The 19,478-nt window shown below is 39.5% G+C and overlaps 1 protein-coding gene across 7 annotated transcripts in view; it reads left to right on the forward strand.

Annotated features, from left to right (window-relative positions):
* SLC4A10 (solute carrier family 4 member 10) overlaps window positions 1-16,905 on the forward strand; it is a 297,084-nt gene extending 280,179 nt beyond the window's left edge. For 4 of the 7 annotated variants that reach the window (XM_040475187.1, XM_040475186.1, XM_040475190.1 and 1 more), the window contains 3 exons: window positions 5,195-5,262; window positions 8,651-8,767; window positions 14,787-14,853. In XM_040475187.1, the coding sequence (XP_040331121.1) occupies window positions 5,195-5,262; window positions 8,651-8,767; window positions 14,787-14,853 (252 nt within the window). Of the gene's footprint in view, window positions 1-5,194; window positions 5,263-8,650; window positions 8,768-9,602; window positions 9,642-14,786 lie in introns of all 7 variants that reach the window. The other 3 variants (XM_040475188.1, XM_040475189.1, XM_040475185.1) reach the window with 3 other exon arrangements.
* Window positions 16,906-19,478: the final 2,573 nt, after the last annotated feature.

Here is a 19,478-nt window from a genome sequence, read left to right on the forward strand (position 1 = left end):
TTCTTGGACCATACTCCAGACCTATTGAATCAAAACTCTGCAGATCGGTCCAAAAATCTGTATTAACCAGACATCCGGGTCATTCTGCTGCATGCTAAAATTTGAGATAAGGCCTTTTCTAAAACCACAGTATCTGGTTCTCCAGAATATAATCTTCTAAATCCAAGGTTCCACTATCAAAATTTCTGAATTTTGTAATAATTTATGTAAGTCACTTAGAGATACTGAAGCAAATATTCTGATGAAAATTATATGTTGCATCCAATTATTTATGTAAAATTCTATATAGACTATACCTTTAGCTTTCATTGTTGAAGTGAGTAGTTGTATGTAGTGGCTCTTCTATCTGTTGGAAATTTTAATACATAGCTCTTAGAAATGTCAAGTTTTATGGTTTTCAGAGTTTGTGTGTGTGTGTGTGTGTGTGTGTGTGTGTGTGTGTGTGTAATGTTTGCAGCATTTTCTATTCTATTAGTAATCAAAGAAGAAAATGGTCTGACACTTCTTATGTCCTGTAGACTTTGTTTTCCTTTTGGATAAACTAAAGGGGTCAGACTTGATCACTAAAGTCGCTTCCATTTTTTGAGATCTATGAATTCTAAAATTAATGAATATTTTCTCTAATATTCTAGCCATCTTTGTGAACACTGGCTCTCTGCTTTGTTTGTACTTTGAGCTTCTTGGGGGTTCCTACATAGATATAGACTTTGCATGAGAAGTGGATATAGTGAAGATGCTACCTATTTCACTAAAGGCAGCATAGAGCATTTTGTCATGATACACAAATTATTTTTTGTGCTATCACAAAATATAACTCCGATTCATACATCCTACTAATCAAAACATACCACATTTTAACTCCAATTTTGTTTTCCACTCGGCACAGGCCTTTGGCTCAGGCCAGTCTGGTTGTTCATTGTCATACAAACACATCTTATTTATTTCTACTTTTTATTCTTGGCCTGCACTGTTTCTAGAGTTTCTTCCTTTCTTCTACTAAACTGATCAAATAAGACTGGCCCAGATACTACTTCCTCTCTTCTTGTATTTAAAAAAAAATTTTTTTTTCAACATTTATTTATTTTTTGGGACAGAGAGAGACAGAGCATGAACGGGGGAGGGGCAGAGAGAGAGGGAGACACAGAATCGGAAACAGGCTCCAGGCTCTGAGCCATCAGCCCAGAGCCCGACGCGGGGCTCGAGCTCACGGACCGCAAGATCGTGACCTGGCTGAAGTCAGACGCTTAACCGACTGCGCCACCCAGGCGCCCCTCTTCTTGTATTTTTTTACAATGACCCTTCTCATCCTCTGAGAGTAGAGTGTCTGTCTCTTTGTTGCTGTATCGCGGGCACCTAGCAGACTGCTGTCATGTAGGTTATGCTTAATACATATTTGACAAATGGATTCGTGAATGGCTCCCGGATTTTCCACTGTGTGCCTTGCACATAATACATGCTCAGTAAATGTTTGAGTGCTATAAATTAGATTCATTGTTTTAACCCTCAATTTTCCTGCCTTTTACTGGATATAGCATTGACTATCTTTCAGCAATTCAGTATCTGACAAATGCTTTGACTATCTTAGTGAAAAGAGAGCATTCAAATCACAGCATGAGTAGCCCTTTAGTCAAACTGGCAAAACCCTTCAGATGTCCTTGGGTCAACTTTGATCATCACCCTTTACTATCTTCACCATGTTGTAGAATTCAGCATATTTTTTGAGGGACCCCGTATGAGCGGAGTGCTGAATGGAACTCATTTCAAGGTTCTTCTGACTTACAAGTAGCACTTAGCTGGGTGCTCTCACTCTCTGTTCCTGTACGATTGAGATAAACTAGGTTGTCATTGTCGTGACGGCCAATGCCTGATTTGACTGTTCCTCCCCAGAAAGTCTCAGATTTTTGGCTTCCTCACAGCGCTGCCTGGGATGCAGCCGGCCCTCTGTCCCTGGGCTCGGGGGCCCACCCAGCTTCCTTCTGGCACCCAAGGCAGCGGCTGCTCTGCCACCCCTTTTCTTCAGATAAGCATGGCTTGGAAATGCTATCTTTAGAGGTGATGAGTTTTTGTTTGGATAGAATTATGACTAGTATAAAGCCCACACATGCTAACAAGCCACAGAGTGCAAAATAATTATTGAAAGCAATTGGAGAGAAAAGTGGAAAATCATCTGAGGAAAAAACAAAATTGTTCCCAAAGCTTTGGTCCAATTTTTGGCTGTTACGTTCAATCTTGAGCCCTCGTTTTCTGCTGCCAGGTAACCCAAGCTCTGGTGACGCTGTTCCTCTCTTCTGCTTTTTGAATGGTACTCTCTATTAAACCTTTCGACATGCCTTCCTGACATTTGATTCCGAGTTAGTCAGAAAACATACGATATGCCAAGCTTACCTTTCAGTGGACAAGGAGAGAATTGCATTTTGTTTGTATCTTGGTTTTACTTAAATAGCATTTGGGATCACTGACTGTTTTCTCTGTATGTCCTTCCATGTGCATTAAGGTAATGTTTTCTATAGCAGAAGTAAACTTTTTTTACCTGCAAGAATACATATGCTCTGTCCATGGCCTCAGTGTTGTGCATATAAGTTAATATGACATATGTATTATGTTCCATATATAGTGACTAACCCATTTGCAAGGCATGCCTTCTTCCAGGCAGCAGATTAACTCTGCTCAAATGCTAAAATGTGTAATTTCCAACCAATGGTTGCTGTCTACTCATTTCGAATTAGTTTTAATAGTCCTTCCATTGACAAGAGAAATAGGCATAATACACAAGTAGTAAAGTACATCAGATGAATCTTAAAAGAACAAATGTCCCTGAGGAACAAGAGAGAAAGAGAATAGGATTAGTTCCTGTAATGCAAGGGAGAAACAGACACGTGCATTAGTACCACAGAGTATAAATGTAGCATAGGGTTTTTGGTTGGGGGTGTGGGTGGGAACTTATAAGTAGAGAAGTAACGGAGACATGTACTCTCTGGCCTCTCCATTAGTACACCACAGAGACTGGGCATAGATATCTGTATGCAGGGTGGATAAGGTCCCAGCAGAGGGGAGCGTGCCTTGGTCAGTAGATTGGATGTGTACAGAGAGCATTCCAAGAGTGAAAATGAGACCTGCCCCCACATTACATTTCATAGTCATAGGTTAGCTGAATAAGCTCTAGATGGAAAACACTGTATCTTTAAGTAACGAGAAATATGACAAGGGCTCTTCAGATGAGGCAGCATTCAACTTGAGGCCAGGGTCCGTATATTGAGGATAATGTTAGGAACAGCCGTGCCTGCCAGAAATGACATCAGCCAAAGATCAAGTCTTTCTGGAAGCTGACTTAGATCAGGCAACCTACTGCTCAGCCTCCAGGCCCACCCTATTTTCTCTCTTCAGTTCCCATTTGGTCAAGAAATCATCTAGTTCTTCACCTCTAACTTAAAAATTCCATTTCTATATGACGCAGCCACAAAAAAGGAATAAAATCTTGCTATTTGGGACAACATGGATAGACCTAGAGGGTAGTATACTAAGTGAAAAAAGCCAGACTAAGACAGACAAATGCCATATGATTTCATTCATATGTGGAATCTAGAACACAGGACAAATGAATAAACAAACAAAAAGCGGAATCAACTATAAATACAGAGAACAAACTGATGGTTGCCAGAGGGAAGGGGTAGGGGACGGGCAAAATAAGTGAAGGGGAGTGGGAGATACAGATTTCCAATTACGGAATGAACAAATCACAGGATAAAAGGCACAGCTCAGGGAATATAGTCAATGATCCTATAATAGTGTTATATGGTGACAGATGGTAGGTACATTTGTGAGCACAGCATAACATATAGGGATGTAGGGATGTTGAGTCACTACGTGTACACTTGAAACTAGTAGCCTCGTGTCTCAACTGGACTCAAATAAAACAATAAACACAATAGAATAAATAAAATTCCATTTTTGGACTTAGAACCAATGATTCTAACATCTTGAAATGGCCCCACATTGTTCTCTGAACTTAAGCATTGGTAATTGACTCATTTGAAGAATAAATGCATTAAATAGAAGCTGCAATCTACAGATAAGTAAAATATTTTGGTGGATAGAAAAAGGTTGATAACATTATTGAAAACTAAACCAGGATATTTTATTTTATTATTTTTGTATTGTTTATTTATTTTTGAGACAGAGAGAGATGGAGCACGAGCAGGGGAGGGGCAGAGAGAGGGGGAGATACAGAATCCGAAGCAGGCTCCAGGCTCTGAGCCGTCAGCACAGAGACTGACACGGAGCTTGAATTCACGAACCATGAGATTATGACCAGAGCCGAAGTCGGATACTTAACTGACTGAGCCACCCAGGCTCCCCTAAACCAGGACATTTTAATATGGTAGCATAAGGTTATCTTTATCATAAAGATATGCTTTTAAAGTGTTATAGATGAAGAAATGATTATATGAAATATCCCTACTTGTTGGGGAAGGGTAGGATATTGTCATTGTAAGAAGAAATCTGAGTCAAAACTAAAGCCTAAGATGTGCCTAGTGGAAAACACACCTGTGTTTGGTCCATACAGGAAGGCATCTTCTCCTGTCTCTTTCCAAATCTCTAGAGCAGGAGTTCTCAAAGTGTAGTCCTTAGACCAGCATAATCAGCATCACCTGGAAAATCACTGGAAAAGGTAAATTCTTGGGCCCTACTCCAGACCCACTGAATCAGAGACTCTGGAGGTGGGGCCTGGTAATCTGTATATTTTTTTAAAGCCCTCTACGTGATTCTGATGTAAAATAAAGTTTGAGAACCACCTCTCTAAATACATCCTCATTCCCTTCTAACAGAGCATTCTGGGAATGTAATGTACACTTTATAACAATGAAAACAATTACATTACCCGTACTCTTTTCCTTTTAAAATGTAGATTATTTTTAAAAATCTGCTTGGAAATTAACCACGTTTTACATTGAGTGACATGAAGGAGATTGTTGTTAGCATTTAAATTACTTTGTGGTAGGAGACTCTCATTAATTACTTATGTTCTTGGTAGCTGATACTTTATCGAAAGGACCTGTGCTAGCATTAATAAATGCAAACAAAGTGGAAGGTCCTGAGGTTAATGAGATAGTGAAACATTAATCTGTGTTTCTTCTTTAATGTAAAATGGAGATTCATCAGGTTCACTTTGTATGTTTTACATTTGTCTTTCCAGGAAGAACAAAGTATGCTAGCTATGGAAGATGAGGGCACAGTACAGCTCCCATTGGAAGGGCACTATAGGTAAGATACGCGTGGAAAAGCACACCACTTGGAGTCATGAAACGTGTTGTTGTATACTTTACTTAAGAATTGTGAACTGTGTGCATTCCTACAAAGGTTTGTTGAAGCTGTGTTAGAATAGAAAGAAATGGAAGTAGGACTTAGATTACCCTGTCCTAGAACTAAGTTCTGACACTGGTAGCTGCGTGAGTAGGGGCAAGTGGCTGAAAATGAAGGGGGGCAGGGGACTGTTGTCTGAAGTCTTTTATTCTCATATTTTATAATGTATACAAAAGCTCTAAAAGTATCAGTTGAAGACTGGTCAAGATTCAATTCCAGGATAAATGAGCTAGGTATTCACTAAATTGATCACTGGTAAATGTTTGAACTCTGGGAAGTTACCCCTAAAAAATGGCACTTCCAAAGAGATGATCTATTTCCTGAGTTCAAGGATTCACATCTACCAGCCATTTTAGGAAGTATTTATGTAACTCTTCCAAAATATGCCTATCTTCTTTATGCACAAAGACATAACAAAAGAATGCAAATGCCTGTGAGTTATAATAAAAACTTAAAAATGTATCTGGCCAAAAATTACATACAGATATATAGATATTGAAGCACTTAAGGATAATTTAAGACCATGCCAATAAAAAAGCAGAGAAAACTTTTCCCTCTGGAAAGAATTTATCATAGTATTTACCAAAAATTTGGAAAAATCTTCTAGATCTTCAGGGTCTGACTGTAAAATCACATTACCTAGGTTTTTAAAATATAATTATCTACCACCTAAACATGAGAAGACATTTTATCTTTTTTTAAACTGTATGTAAGTTTTAAAATCCTGTTGATTGTTTCATTGAATCAACAAATTCCCACGTGTGTTTTGTAGATAGATACTTGGTCTCATGTGGTACCCGTCTCAAAAGGATTCTTTGGTTAAATAAATTTCCATACCACATTTCCATTTGGAGATTCATAGTGTATATTGGCATATTAAAGAATCTAAGTAGTGCTGTATGTTTTTTTTTAAGTTTAATTTTCTTTAATCAGAATTTTCTTTTCCTTTTTTTTTAAGTTTATTTTTATTTATTTTGAGAGAGAGAGAGAGAGAGAGAGAGAGAGCGCGCGCATATGGGGGAGGGGCAGAGAGAGAGGGAGACAGAATCCCAAGCACACTTCACTCTGTGAGCATAGAGCCCAATGGGGGCTCAAACTCATGAACCCTGAGATCATGACCTGAGCTGAAGTCAAGAATCAGACTGAGCCAGCCAGGCTCCCCAATCCAGTATTTTCTAAACTCTTCGGCTTACAAGGCTCTTTGTCACATAATATTGTGAAAAACATGTATTCCATATGACATTCTTTTGGAAACTGGTTGATTTCATGCTTTGAGTTACTAGGGGCTGCTGGATTTGAGGAACTAAAAAGAACACATGTCCAGACTGGGAAGGGAGGGACCCTGTGAGACCCAAGGTTTTGCTCCAGACCTTTGGTGTCTCTCTAAAAAAGTCTAATTTGTTGCCGTCTGTGAACAACCACTGATGAGGGTCATGTGAGGTCAGCCTAGGATTTCTATAGAAGGTGGTTTTTTTTCACAGCAGGGTATCTTTTCCTCGTGCAGTAAGGAGAGTGCTCTTTTCTCACTTGAAACTTTCTTTGACTTGGCCTATAATTTATCTCTGCTTCTATTTGGTTGTGTTTCTAGCCCTGGGAATATTTTAGAGAATTCTGGACATCACTTAAAATTGGTGCCATTTTAAAATGCAAACAAAGCACCCAGCATTGTACGCGCCCTGATATTGAAGGCCTTTCTAGTCATTTGGAAAGATATCTGCCAAATACACAGACTGCCTTCATTTATTCAACCAGTATTTATTGAGTGGGCACCAAGTGTCAGGCCCTGCTTGACTCTTGGGGAAACAGTAGCAGATGAATGGTCAAGAATCGTCATCCTCATAAAACTTATATTCAAGTAGAATAGAGGTGGGGGGGCAAAAAATAAAGGCACAAGTAATATGGGATAGTGTTTTAGATGGTGAAAAGTGCAATAAAAACAAGAAGCAAAAGAGGATGAGGGTACTCTGAGTGGATGGAAATAGAAATTTTGTTTTATTTTTTTAAGTTTATTTATTTTGGGGGGGGGGAGAGAGAGAGAGAGAAAGATAGTGGGGGAGGGGCAGAGAGAGAGAGAGAATCCCAAGCAGGCTCCACACTGTCAGTGCAGACCTGACGTGGGGCTTGAATTCACAAACAGATTATACCTGAGCTGAAACCAAGAGTTGGACAGTTAACTGGCTGAACCACTCAGGTGGCCCAGAAGTTTTAAATACAGTAGTCAGCAAAGGCCTGAGTAGGTGACATTTAAACAAAGGAGGGAAAGAGTTGTACCATGTAAAGGAACATCATAGGCAGAAGGCAGGACAAATACGAGGCCCTGAGGCAGCAAGCCCAGAGTGTTCCAGAATAGTCGGGAGACCACTGCTTGTGGCCAGAGTAGAAGGAGCAGGGCTGTAATGGCAGGAGATGAACTTGGAGGGTGAGGGCAGGGACAGAGCCTATGGTCCACCTACCAGGCTTTCTCTGTCTTTTTAATGTTTGTTTGTTTGTTTGTTTATTTTGAGAGAGAGAGGGACAGACAGACAGACAGAAAGCAGGGGAGAGGCAGAAAGAGAGAGACAGAGAATCCCAAGCAGGCTCCATGCTGTCAGCATAGAGCACAATGAAGGGCTCGAACTCACAAACAGCAAGTGACCTGAGCTGAAACCAAGAGTCAGATGCTTAACTGACTGAGCCACCCAGGCACCCCTACCAGGCTTTTTTTTCTGAGTGTGTGAGAGCCACTGTAGAGTCCGAGCAGGAGACTGAAGTTGATTTGCTCGGCTACGAATGTAGGGGCAAGAGCCCAAGCAATAAACACACAGAAACTCATCTCTGTAATTTGAAATGAATTAGGAGAACTCTAGCCAAAACCAGTGTCTATATAACTAGAATCTTTTGTTGAGATGTTTGTTTTTCATAGATTTTAAAAAAATAATTGAGGGGCGCCTGGGTGGCGCAGTCGGTTAAGTGTCCGACTTCAGCCAGGTCACGATCTCGCGGTCCGTGGGTTCGAGCCCTGCGTCAGGCTCTGGGCTGATGGCTCAGAGCCTGGAGCCTGTTTCTGATTCTGTGTCTCCCTCTCTCTCTGCCCCTCCCCTGTTCATGCTCTGTCTCTCTCTGTCCCAAAAATAAATAAACGTTGAAAAAAAAATTTAAAGAAAAAATTGAGAGAACTATTTACTTCTTAATTTTTAACTGTGAAAAATACTGTACAAAGGTATAAGACTGTCCTATATTTAGTTTCTATCACTAGATAACTGCAATTACTTAATTTTTTAAATTTCATTTTGGGTAAACTCCTATCTAGAGATGATCCATCTGTGATCAATATCTCCGATGAAATGTCAAAGACTGCCTTGTGGAGGAACCTTCTGATGACTGCCGATACCTCAAAAGATAAGGAGTCAAGCTTTCCTTCTAAAAGGTTTGAATTCCAAAATAATGTGAATTTGTACTGATTCCAATCATTTTATGACATGAATCTATTAGGGAAAGAATAGTATTGGCTTCCATTGAATTTAGGTCTAAAATACTTCAGAAAACTCTTTTTAAAAGTAGGCAGAAATTGTAATTGGCACATTTGTTGGTATGTTTTTCAACATCTCCCTTTCAGATTAAAAGCTTATTCCAAAACTATGACAGTGGGGAGAATGGTGCTGTAAATGAGTCCCAATGCAGGCCACTTTCGGACATTCATTTGGCCTACTCTTTTGCAATAAAGTTCCATTATATTCACTCATCACCCACTTCCCAGAACCCTCTTAGATATCTGCCCACATTTTGCACTCCCCCATTGTCCTTTCTTAAGCCCCATATGCACATGTAATGGTGATTTTGCACTTAGTATATTTCCAGGTTCCTGTTCCAACTCCCTGAAAATCTTCCCTAACTTCCTTACTCCAAAACTTTCAGCTCCAGAAAGTTCTATGCATTCATATTTCTCTGTATGCAAACATTACAAACCACTCCTATAGTTGCGGATGCTAAGTTGTAAATGCATGCTGGGGAAGAGTGTGTCCTTAAATATGAAGAGTCATCACAGGATTTCCAACTGAATTTTCCAGAATTTATAAGCGTTCAAACCATCCAGTCTTCTTAGATACTGATCTGAAGAAAAATCTCTGTGTTATGCTAATAGCTCTTCTTATTAAAGAGTGATTGAGGGATTTGGGACAGTGTTTAGTTATTAAGTTCCTTTATTTTCATGACCTTAAATTAACTTTTTCTACTTAATTTTTATATTACATTTTTGTCATAAGCTCCCCTTCCTAATCACTCTAGAAGCTGATTCCCCAAAGGTAAGACCCTCTCCCTCAAACCTATTCCTTGGTTGTATTTCCTGTGTTAAATGGTGTCTTCTAGAAACCTGGTCAGCCTATGTTCTCTGTGTGAGTTTTGGGGAGGCAAAAGGCATGGAAAGGCTTGGGCTTAGATCCAGTATCGGACTGAGTGTTTATGGTGTTCCTGTAACTACTCAGCTCTTTAAGAAGGTTGGAAGCTTGAGTGAACTTTTTTTCCTACATGACTTACACGAATACATCATATATAAATCAACAAATCGCACAGCACCATATTTAGTGATGACATCAAATTTCTATATTGGAAAAAAAGAAAATTTATCCTTGAATTAAGAAATTGCAAAGCTGGGAGCTTCCATTTATGCACCACATGCTTCCAAACCTGCAAGCTTTATCTGGCTTCATGAGAAATATTTGGAAACATGGGCTCAGAAAAGATGATACATTAGACTTACAGAATATCTCTTGTTGCTGGTTTTTGTCACCCCAAAATGGCATGCTGCTTCAATGTCATCTCTATCCCAAAAAGACAAACAGTGGATGTGCACAGTCTTCTCATCCCAGAAATCTGGAATTAGTCACCTCTCTCTCTCTCTCTCTCTCTCTCTCTCTCTCTTTGTCTCTTTCTCTCTCCCTCCCTCCTTCCCTCCCCCCTCCCTCCCTCTCCTTCCCTCCCCCTCTCCCTCTCTCCATTATTAACAACTACTTCTAACACTTAGTCCAAAGGAGGTTAATATAAGTTACTCAGTAGGCTCCCTCAAAGACTTCTGATTGATGTTTTCTGTCTTGTAACAGGGCTTTAAAATCTTCATGTATTTCTTTGCTTGGCTCAAACAGAAGTCATATTTTATTCTAAAACATGCTTTATCTTCCTTCCCCAAAGATCCCCGCTACAGTCTGATAGAGTCATCCTCACAGTAATTCTGTTTTGGTCTTGGAAGAAAATCAGAATTATGAGAAGGGTAATTTCTTAAACCCATTGAAATATGTGCTTATGGACTCGTTCACATTAAAAATATGGCATTTCTCTGATTTTTTTTAAAAAAAATGGGAACTCCAGGTTTATGAGCTCAAAATAAAATGCCAGCCATGAGAATATGTAGAAAATTTGAGACAACCAACTTATAGATTGCTTTTCTTCCTGTACTAAATGGAGCCATAGTACAAACTCCTTCTCTGCTTTTCTTTGGTTCAAGCAAAAAATTTTATGTCATAGTATTTTAGGTACTCCTTAAAGTAAATAGTATAGTCAGGTGATGCTTTTCACCACACAAAAAACTAGTTGTTGTAAAACAACGTAGTGTGCTTTAAGCAGGTTCGGTTTTAATTAGGACCATCCTTTATATTTTGATACAACCACTTGTTTCTTACTCTTTGTTTTTTTTTTTTTTATTTTTGTTTACATTTATTTATTTTTGAGAGACAGAGTACAAGTGGGGGGAGAGGCAGAGAGAGAATGAGACACAGAATCTGAAGCAGGCTCCAGACTCTGAACTGTCAGCACAGAGCCCGATGTGGGGCTCGAACTCCCAAACCATGAGATCATGACCTGAGCCAAAGTTGGATGCTTAACCAACTGAGCCACCCAGGCACCCCTGTTTCTTACTCTTTGAACATACCTTCCTCCTAACATGAGATTCAAACTATTGTGCAATGAAAGTTTACCTTTAGATGGATTGTCTGTAGCTTTCCATGTGAAAAATTCCTCTTGGTTAATGGTTAATGTCTTTCATCTTTATAACAGTGAAACTTGGCAGAGTGTGTGGCTTCCAGAAATCCAAAAACCACCAACGCTAATAACAACAATACCCTCCCAAAGCCATTGCTTTTTCATGGTGTGTCTGTTGAAGGTATTGAAATCTGATGACCAAGAACTCTAACAGTGTTGTGCCTACTAGAGTATCTCTTGGTGCATAAAACTAAACTAAACTAAACTAAACCCAAACCTAAAGACCCATTTACCAGGGTCTGTATCTCTTGAGGCCTAAGTTGGCTTCCTTGCAGTTTTTGACACGGCCCCTCTCCTTATTCTCCATCCTGTCCCTTGCTATTGGTCCTGTGTGCCTATTAGAGAAGCTTAGATACTTTTCCACAGTGTAGTTGGGAATAGCACTTGTATTTTATCCATCATTTCATCCACTGTTCGTTGTCAACAATATTTTATCTCGCCTGATTGAAAGAAGGATATCAGAACTCACTGAAAATTTGACCACATCTGCAGGATGTCTAATTTGATCCTTGTTCAACAGTGCTGCGCATACATGTGACAAGGTCCTCTGTGGCTTCTTGAACTGGATTGGCAGAAACAGGTCTCGTTAAAAACCACACATTGCATCAGAATAGGCGAACAACTGACACCGAGATTGACATTTCTTGGGAAGGTACCTGGCAACATTAGGAAAAACAGTGCTTGGTGTTGCCTTGGTGGCAGAGGCTAGGCTCTGGGACCATCTTCTCTGCTCCCCTCTGGCCGCCCACTTCCACCACCTTCTTCTATCCTGGATTCTCCTCCTTTGCTGTGATTTCCTAGGCCTGTGCCCTGTCATGACTTCTTGGTAAATGTTGTTTGCAACAACTATTTTGGTGTGATCGAAACATAACAGTTTCATAGATCACTAGTTGGCAGCATGAAGGTAGCGGGTCATGTTCTGCTCTCTTCTGAAATATTATTTCTTTAGATTTTAAAATGTGACTCCTCCAGGGCAGGGCACTGTCTCATCTCTCTTGTATCCCTTGGTCTTTGCAGAGTACCTGGTACCCAACAGCTATGTAATATGTATCTACTGCAATAGCACATCATAGATGTGCTACATATTTAGTAAATATGTATATTTATTACAATGAAAGTTTAGAACTTATTGGAATCGTGAAAAATGAATGTAACAAGGAAATAAAGACAGTAATAGGCATACAGTAAGAAGATGGGTTCAAGTCAATAGTATTTTTCATAGAAGTTTTGAGCTGGTTATAAAATTTCTGCTTTATAAGTTTGTTTTAAATCTGACACCAAAACCACCAGTTTTAGAGAGGGAAAAAAGCCCTGATCATTTAATCGGTTATTGTTTTGTAACCAAACAACCAGTAGGACCAAAGCAGGACATCAGGAAGAAGCATTATCTGTGAATTAAGTCAACATTCTGAATCTTTTCTCACCACTTGGTGACTAATAGTGCCACTGGGAATGTGCTCATTTATAAAAAGCTTATGGAACTTAGCATTATGCACACAGGAACCGTGCCAGTGTGTCTGCATCCCTAGGGTCTCCTACAGATGGGCTCTTGTAGTCTATCTTTCAAAAGATAGGGCCCCACTGCGATTGAGAATGCCAGCTTCAGAATCCTGGCCTTCGAGCTACCAGAGAATTTGGGGACTCATATAGTTCAAATTTACAGATGAGGAAACCAAGCCGCAGAGAGATTAAACAACTAGTCCGAGGTCACAGAGTTCCTTCTTGGCTTCTGGAAACTGAACCTAACCTTCCAGTTCCAAGTCCAGGCTTCCTCCGCTGCCCCATGCCTTCCCTTTTTCACTGGCTTTGTCTGGCGGAAGAGAAGAGACGAGGAGCCAGGTAAAGCCCAAGGAAAAGTTAATTTGAAAAGTAGGATAGCAGCCACTTGTCATATGAAAGGCACTTAAAGTAGAAGGAAGTGAGTCATGCAGATAGAGGAGTTAAAAATACAGAGTTAAGGCTCTCAACACATCATGTGCACACTGTCATCTCTTCTTGTGGAAGGAGAAAAGACAAGGGAGAAAAGTTGCTTTGCTCTGACCTGTAAGTAGTGCGTGCTGAGAAGTGTGGCAGGCATAAACCCGGGTGCCATAGACGCTCGCTCACACCAGCTCGCAGTGCTGGCAGCGTGCCACGGACGGCAGAAGCTGCAGCACTTCTTACCTGATGGCGCCGGGTGGTGGTGACAACTGAGAAGGGCTGTTTCGAGCTTGAATTGGAGGAAAAGCAATTTGAAAAACACACTCGTAGAATGTGTCTAAGTTGTTGACCACTAAGAGAGCTGCGCAGGAGGCCGCATAGAAAGGGGGGGTGGGGTGGGGAGGAGGCTTTAACTGTCGCTTTATTACTTGGAGAAGAGTTCTAAAACCAAGGGTTTCCCCACTGTCAACTATCTCATAAATTTAGGTTAAGGGGAGAAGCGGCCAGTGAAAGCGTGTGGATTCTTCCAGCTCGGGGCCCCAGAGGCCAGTTGCCACTCACCCCTTGTATCAGTGGCAGGGAGGGACAGGAGAGGCCCCAGGTGGGGGCGACGCTGCCCTGTGCTGGGGGTCACTGGGGAGTAAGCCATTCTGTGCACCCCCCGCCCCTGCCCCGAAGCCTGTATTCTTGCTGTGAGCTTCTCGCACGTGAGCACACTGTTTGAGTTTTCCATGAAAACTGTCAACATGAGAGTAGGAAAAGTGATCTTTGGGAAAATACCAAAAAATACCCCACAAAGACAGAGGTGGTAGAGTTTTGTTACCAGCTTGCCCGCTAATAAGGTTAATTGGATAGCAGACAAAAGAACAGAAGTCACTTGGGAATGAGTTCATTACAGAAGCAGTGAGGTAAAACATTGTTCCTCTGATGGACAGGGTGACGGTCAGTCTGCGCAGGTGTGTGGAGGGCAGCGTGTGGGGTGACTGCCTCCCCGACGACAGCGGAGATGTGTCTTTCCAACAGACCATGACATAGTTCTCACCAAAAATCAGGATCCAGTCTGTGCACAAAGGATGAGCCACTCGAGCGAGCCCTGAAATACTTACCGTGACATCCCTTTGGTGTCATTATGATGTCAGTGCTTTCTTCAGACGGGGGCAGGACTGGCATTTTCAACAATTAGCAGTAATTCCTTTGCCCAAATGAGGACCATGGTATTAATCTTGCATGCTTTTGGAAGTGTTTAAAAATGTCTGATTTTTGTGTTTTAGTTACTGTGGTTTGAATTTCTCCCTTTCTGCAGTTCTTGGTTTCCATCTCACCGAGTGCAGGGGGTTGTAATTGTTGCTATCTAGCTATGCTTCGCAGCATGAAAGAGCAATGCTAAGGGCCCATGTGGTACTTTGGGGCTGATGGGTTTTGTGTCTGAGCAAGCAGACCTCACAGTCTCCGTGCTGGATCGCAGTAATACATCTCTCCTTTTCTTCCCCCTGTAGCACTGAAAGCCGAAAAGAGAAGAAAGCGGACTCAGGGAAAGGTGTTGACAGGGAGACTTGTCTATGACTTGATCTTCAATTTATTTTTTACATATATATGAGAAGAGCACCACAATTATTAATAAAACTGCTTTGATCATGTATTGTAAATTCTGTCTCTCATCCCAAATCCACCTTCACACTGTAAGTAGTGCAATAATTTGTTTCATTTCTGTGTTTAAACTTCTGAACAGTGAGATACCCTTGTGAGCATATACAATAGCTAATGCAAGAATCTGTGTGCTCCTTGCTGTATGTTAGACATTTGTAAACACTGGATTCTCATCGTTGGTTTTATGAGAGCAATAGCTTTCTTAAAGAGATGTCATATTTACCTAGTTTGTATTTTCCTACTTTAGTGACCTGAAGCTACCTGGTCATTTCATTCAGAAGAATTTTGAAAGGTAGTCTTACTTCTTTTTATTTTTTTATAGCTTAGCGTTAGTGACTTCTTTCAGAAGACCCCAATCAAAAAGTTTGTTTGGAAACATTTTTTAATAATTGTATTTATGCATTTCCTTGATTTATTACGATACATTTAATACGTAAGAGTTTATATATCTAACTAACACTTAAAGTCATTTGAAAAAATACATAGAACCTGTTCACAACTTGTTTAAAAGAATCAGAAACTAATGCAAGGAGTCAAGTAGTGGTCGGTTAGTGATTCAGGTTGTGATTACACCATCAAATACTAGGCTTGTATGGAATACTTCCGGAAAACTTTGTAAGTTTTGTGAGATTTTCAGTATAAATCTTTATCAGAAACATGCTGTTAAATTTCTCTCCCATTAAAAACAAATGTTTTCCAAATAAACCTATTATACACACTCGTGGAAGGCCACATGGTGAATCCTCGTACGTGAAATTTCACTCCCCAGTTACTCTGCTGCTAAAGGTCACGTACTGCTTAATGCTGCTTCTGAATCATGTTCTAATGTTAGGCTGACAGGTCTCCAACTGTAATTTTTTCCTTCTGCAAAGCTCTTTTCCACTTTTTAATTGAATGCATGTTGTAGAAAAATAATCTTTTAAATGAAAATTTCAGATTCTGTTTGAGAGGGTTCTGTAGATATTTCAGTCCATCTGAAAGAATCCATTTTTACTGAGCTTGTACAAGAGGAAGCAAAGTTAAGAATTTCCGAGCATTACTAAAAATACAGTATTTCATTTCTTTTTAGATGAATGTGAAGTTAATAAAGATGGAATCTTATAGTGCTCGTTTCCTAAGAATCACCAGTGATCACCAACCTTATAATCTGCGGTGTTCTATTTTACAATAATTCAGAGCCCTGTGGCTTTTCCAAACTATTAATTACATATTTTGTGTATAACTGCATATGAAGAGTGAAAAAAAAATCCTCTTGTGATTAAGCTTGTGAGGGAAATTTAAAAAAAACCCAACAAAGCTTCCATTAGGTTCAACATTTTGATACTTTCTGAAAATTCCTCTCACAGTCTTTTGAGGAGCCATCTCTTTTACGGAACATAAACCTAAAAACATATACAGATAATTTGCAGTTAATAAAATCTGTGTTTATAAATGCCAAGGAAAAACACAGAAATTTTCCATTCCAAATGTGTTGCCTTTGTGTGTTTTATAATACAGATACTACATTGTAAACATTCCCATTGTTTTATGATTTAGACTAGCTGTGCATGCCAGTCAGTCCTAAAAGCAGCCTCCTAGTGTTTTAATACATTAATAACCATTCTGTTACAAATGATCATAGTGAATTTAGACCTTCACATGATCACTTATTTGAATAAGCAATCATATCCAATGAAATTCTGTATTTCTGAGTATTTTTATAGTTATTTTGTTCTCGTGTGAATTTTAATGCTCTATGTCAATCCTAATATTTTGAAATCATATAAAATATAAGAAAAAAATGTAGTGTTATATATTTCCTCCTAATCTCCTCAGATTCCTGGTCAAAATTACTGAATATCTTGAATGTAATTTATTGCAAAGTTCAAGTAATGTGTAAATGTGACTAGGATATTGTGTTTTTCACAACTAAGAAATGTTATGTGGAAATAAATATTTATCCTAATTAATTTCCTTGCACATTTTAAATTGTGATGCAAAGTGTCTTGTCTTTTTTCTCCTTAGTGTTAGTCAGTAAATCGATGTAGAACATTTTGATTGTTTGAACGTAATATTTAAGTTTAAACACCCCTGTGAAGAAAATTTGGTGATGCAGATATTTCAAGAGTGTTCAGACAATTTGAACCTTATGAACAGAATATTATGAGAGCTATAGTAGGATATATCTCTTCATTTTTCCAGAAAGCAATGAATTGGGTGCAAATGGCATTGCTCCCAGACTAGTAAAACCTTCCAAGGTCTTTGGTGGGCTTTCCCATTATTAGAACTCCATAAACTTTGGTTTTTACCCCCCTCACACACACACACACACACACACACACACACACACACACCATGGGAAAAGCATTTCCTAAAATTTCTCTCCTCCCTGTTACAATGGGTCAGATGGGACTATTTTTCTTTTGTAACCGTCTGCCAGTATGTTATAGAAGTAATTACATTCAGAACTCGAATGTACTTTAGCATTTTTCTCTTGACTCGTGTGTATACTTTATAATTGCTACCATTTAACAGCCTTTGATACTGGGAAGTTTTTCCCTAAATTTAATCTGAATATCTCCTTGGTGTGTAGTTTAAATTCATAGCTTGATAGAAACTCTCCACTGACAATTCACAAACCACTTCTATTTCAACACAATCCCTAGATCTAGATCTTTTAGGATTTTTCTTGGCTCTTAAAAGTGTGGCTCATTTTTTTTTTTTTTTCTATCTGTACTGATCTACCTCTGTTCCTGCTTAGCGGTAGCTGTTCACTCCTGGTCACCTGATTATTTTACTATTGTTTACTATTGTTTCAAGATTGCTACCCAAATGTTCTAATAAACTATCTCATATATTCATCAGGTGAAAGGAAATGAGATTTACAAGCATTTGAAAATTGTGTGAGAGCGATTTGGATATATGATTGTCTAAATTTCCATTGGGAAAGATTACTTGTAATCAGTCCCCTCGAAGAAGCCCAGTGTTCAAGGATTGCTTACTTTATTTTTGAGATCTCTTTGGTTGTTTTCCTCAGAAAGCTGCAGCTCACTGATACAACTCCAGTTCAGCTTCTGTTGGTGTACTGGCCACTACTTTTGACCTGGAACTTTGAAAAGAGAACTGTGGTCCTTGCTTCCAAGGGCACAGTAGACACATAGCTAGAGCACAATGCGGTATGTACTGAGTTGGCTGCATAATGAAAGCAGAGAATAACTTAAAGATGGAACTTTGAGTAGGGCAGAGTTTGAGGAAAATGTTATATAAGAGGTAGCATATGAATTAGGATGGAAATAGGGAAGGAAACCTACTCCAAGAGCTGCAAAGATTCTCAAACACATGCCAGTATTGAAATAAAAATGAAATAAAAAAGTAAAGCTATATGGTGTAACCGGAGCCTGACATATTTGATGTATGGCATATTTGGAACCAAGCAAACAGCCCAGGATGGTGGAGTGTTAGGAGAGTAATGAAGACCTGTGAGAAAAGGTAGAAATAGATGTTGATCACTTCTATTATAAAATGATGTTAAATTGTATATTATGATCTTTGCCCGCTGTCCATTAAAAGTTTTGAGTAATGGAGAGGCATGGATTTTTTGGAAAGATGAGTCTAGCAGCGCAGTGGAAGTCGACTATAGTGGGGGACAAAGTGGAATCATTTCCTTAGGGATCCAGGATGACTGCGAGGCTCAAAGCAAACACTCTGTGAGTGGTCTCTAAACTTTTATTGTGACTGAAACCCAACAGGCTGAAGCATACTCCTTAGGTATGTAGGTAACTCCAAATACAATAGTTTTACTATAAATGTTTTCATGTAGAACATTCCTTTATATGATATGTTTTGTGTTGTATCTGAAAAAAAAAGTTCTGAAAAGGTATCAATAGTAATCTTGAGACTATGAAAGAAATGTAGGTGTAAAACCACCTTTCCCCGCCCACATTTTCACTCCGCTCATCTCATAGTTCTTACCACGGTCTTAGCTTTGTACGTAGATTCTCTTGCTTCTGGTGTGTGTAGTTCTAGATTTCTGCCATATGACTTATTCTTTCCATTTGTTTATAAGTTCCTTAAAAATTAGGAATAGCGTTTTATCCCTTCTTTGTAACTTTCCAGAGCCTAGGTCTGTGTTCGGATTTTTCTCCAGCTGGGAAAGGCTGCGGACAGAATCCTAAGTAAAATATATCACAAAATACTGCCGCTCATCTTATTAAGAATGTATTAAAGATCCAAGAAAAGACTCTCGCTGGTATGGCAGTATAGAAAGAAGCAAAAGCGAATGCTTACTGAACACCTTTGTGTACCCAGCACCTGTAGACACAGACACCTAAGGTGGGGAACTGTGTAATCTATGGAATCATCCGTGGAGTCATAAACCAAGATAAAAAGCTCAATAGCTGTGAATAGGAGGAGGGGAAGGGTGGGGGTTGAGGGTGCCCGCATGGATACAATGCCGGCATAGTGTATGCACAAATCTTCACAGCAAGGCAAAAATTCTGTGAAGTAGGTGTTTTTGTACTTCTTTCAAATTAAGAAACTGGGGTTCAAAGAGACTAGCGCTC

This window comes from Herpailurus yagouaroundi, unplaced genomic scaffold (genome assembly GCF_014898765.1).
Source record: "Herpailurus yagouaroundi ecotype Mexico unplaced genomic scaffold, PumYag 140, whole genome shotgun sequence".
Classification (NCBI taxonomy): domain Eukaryota; kingdom Metazoa; phylum Chordata; class Mammalia; order Carnivora; family Felidae; genus Herpailurus; species Herpailurus yagouaroundi.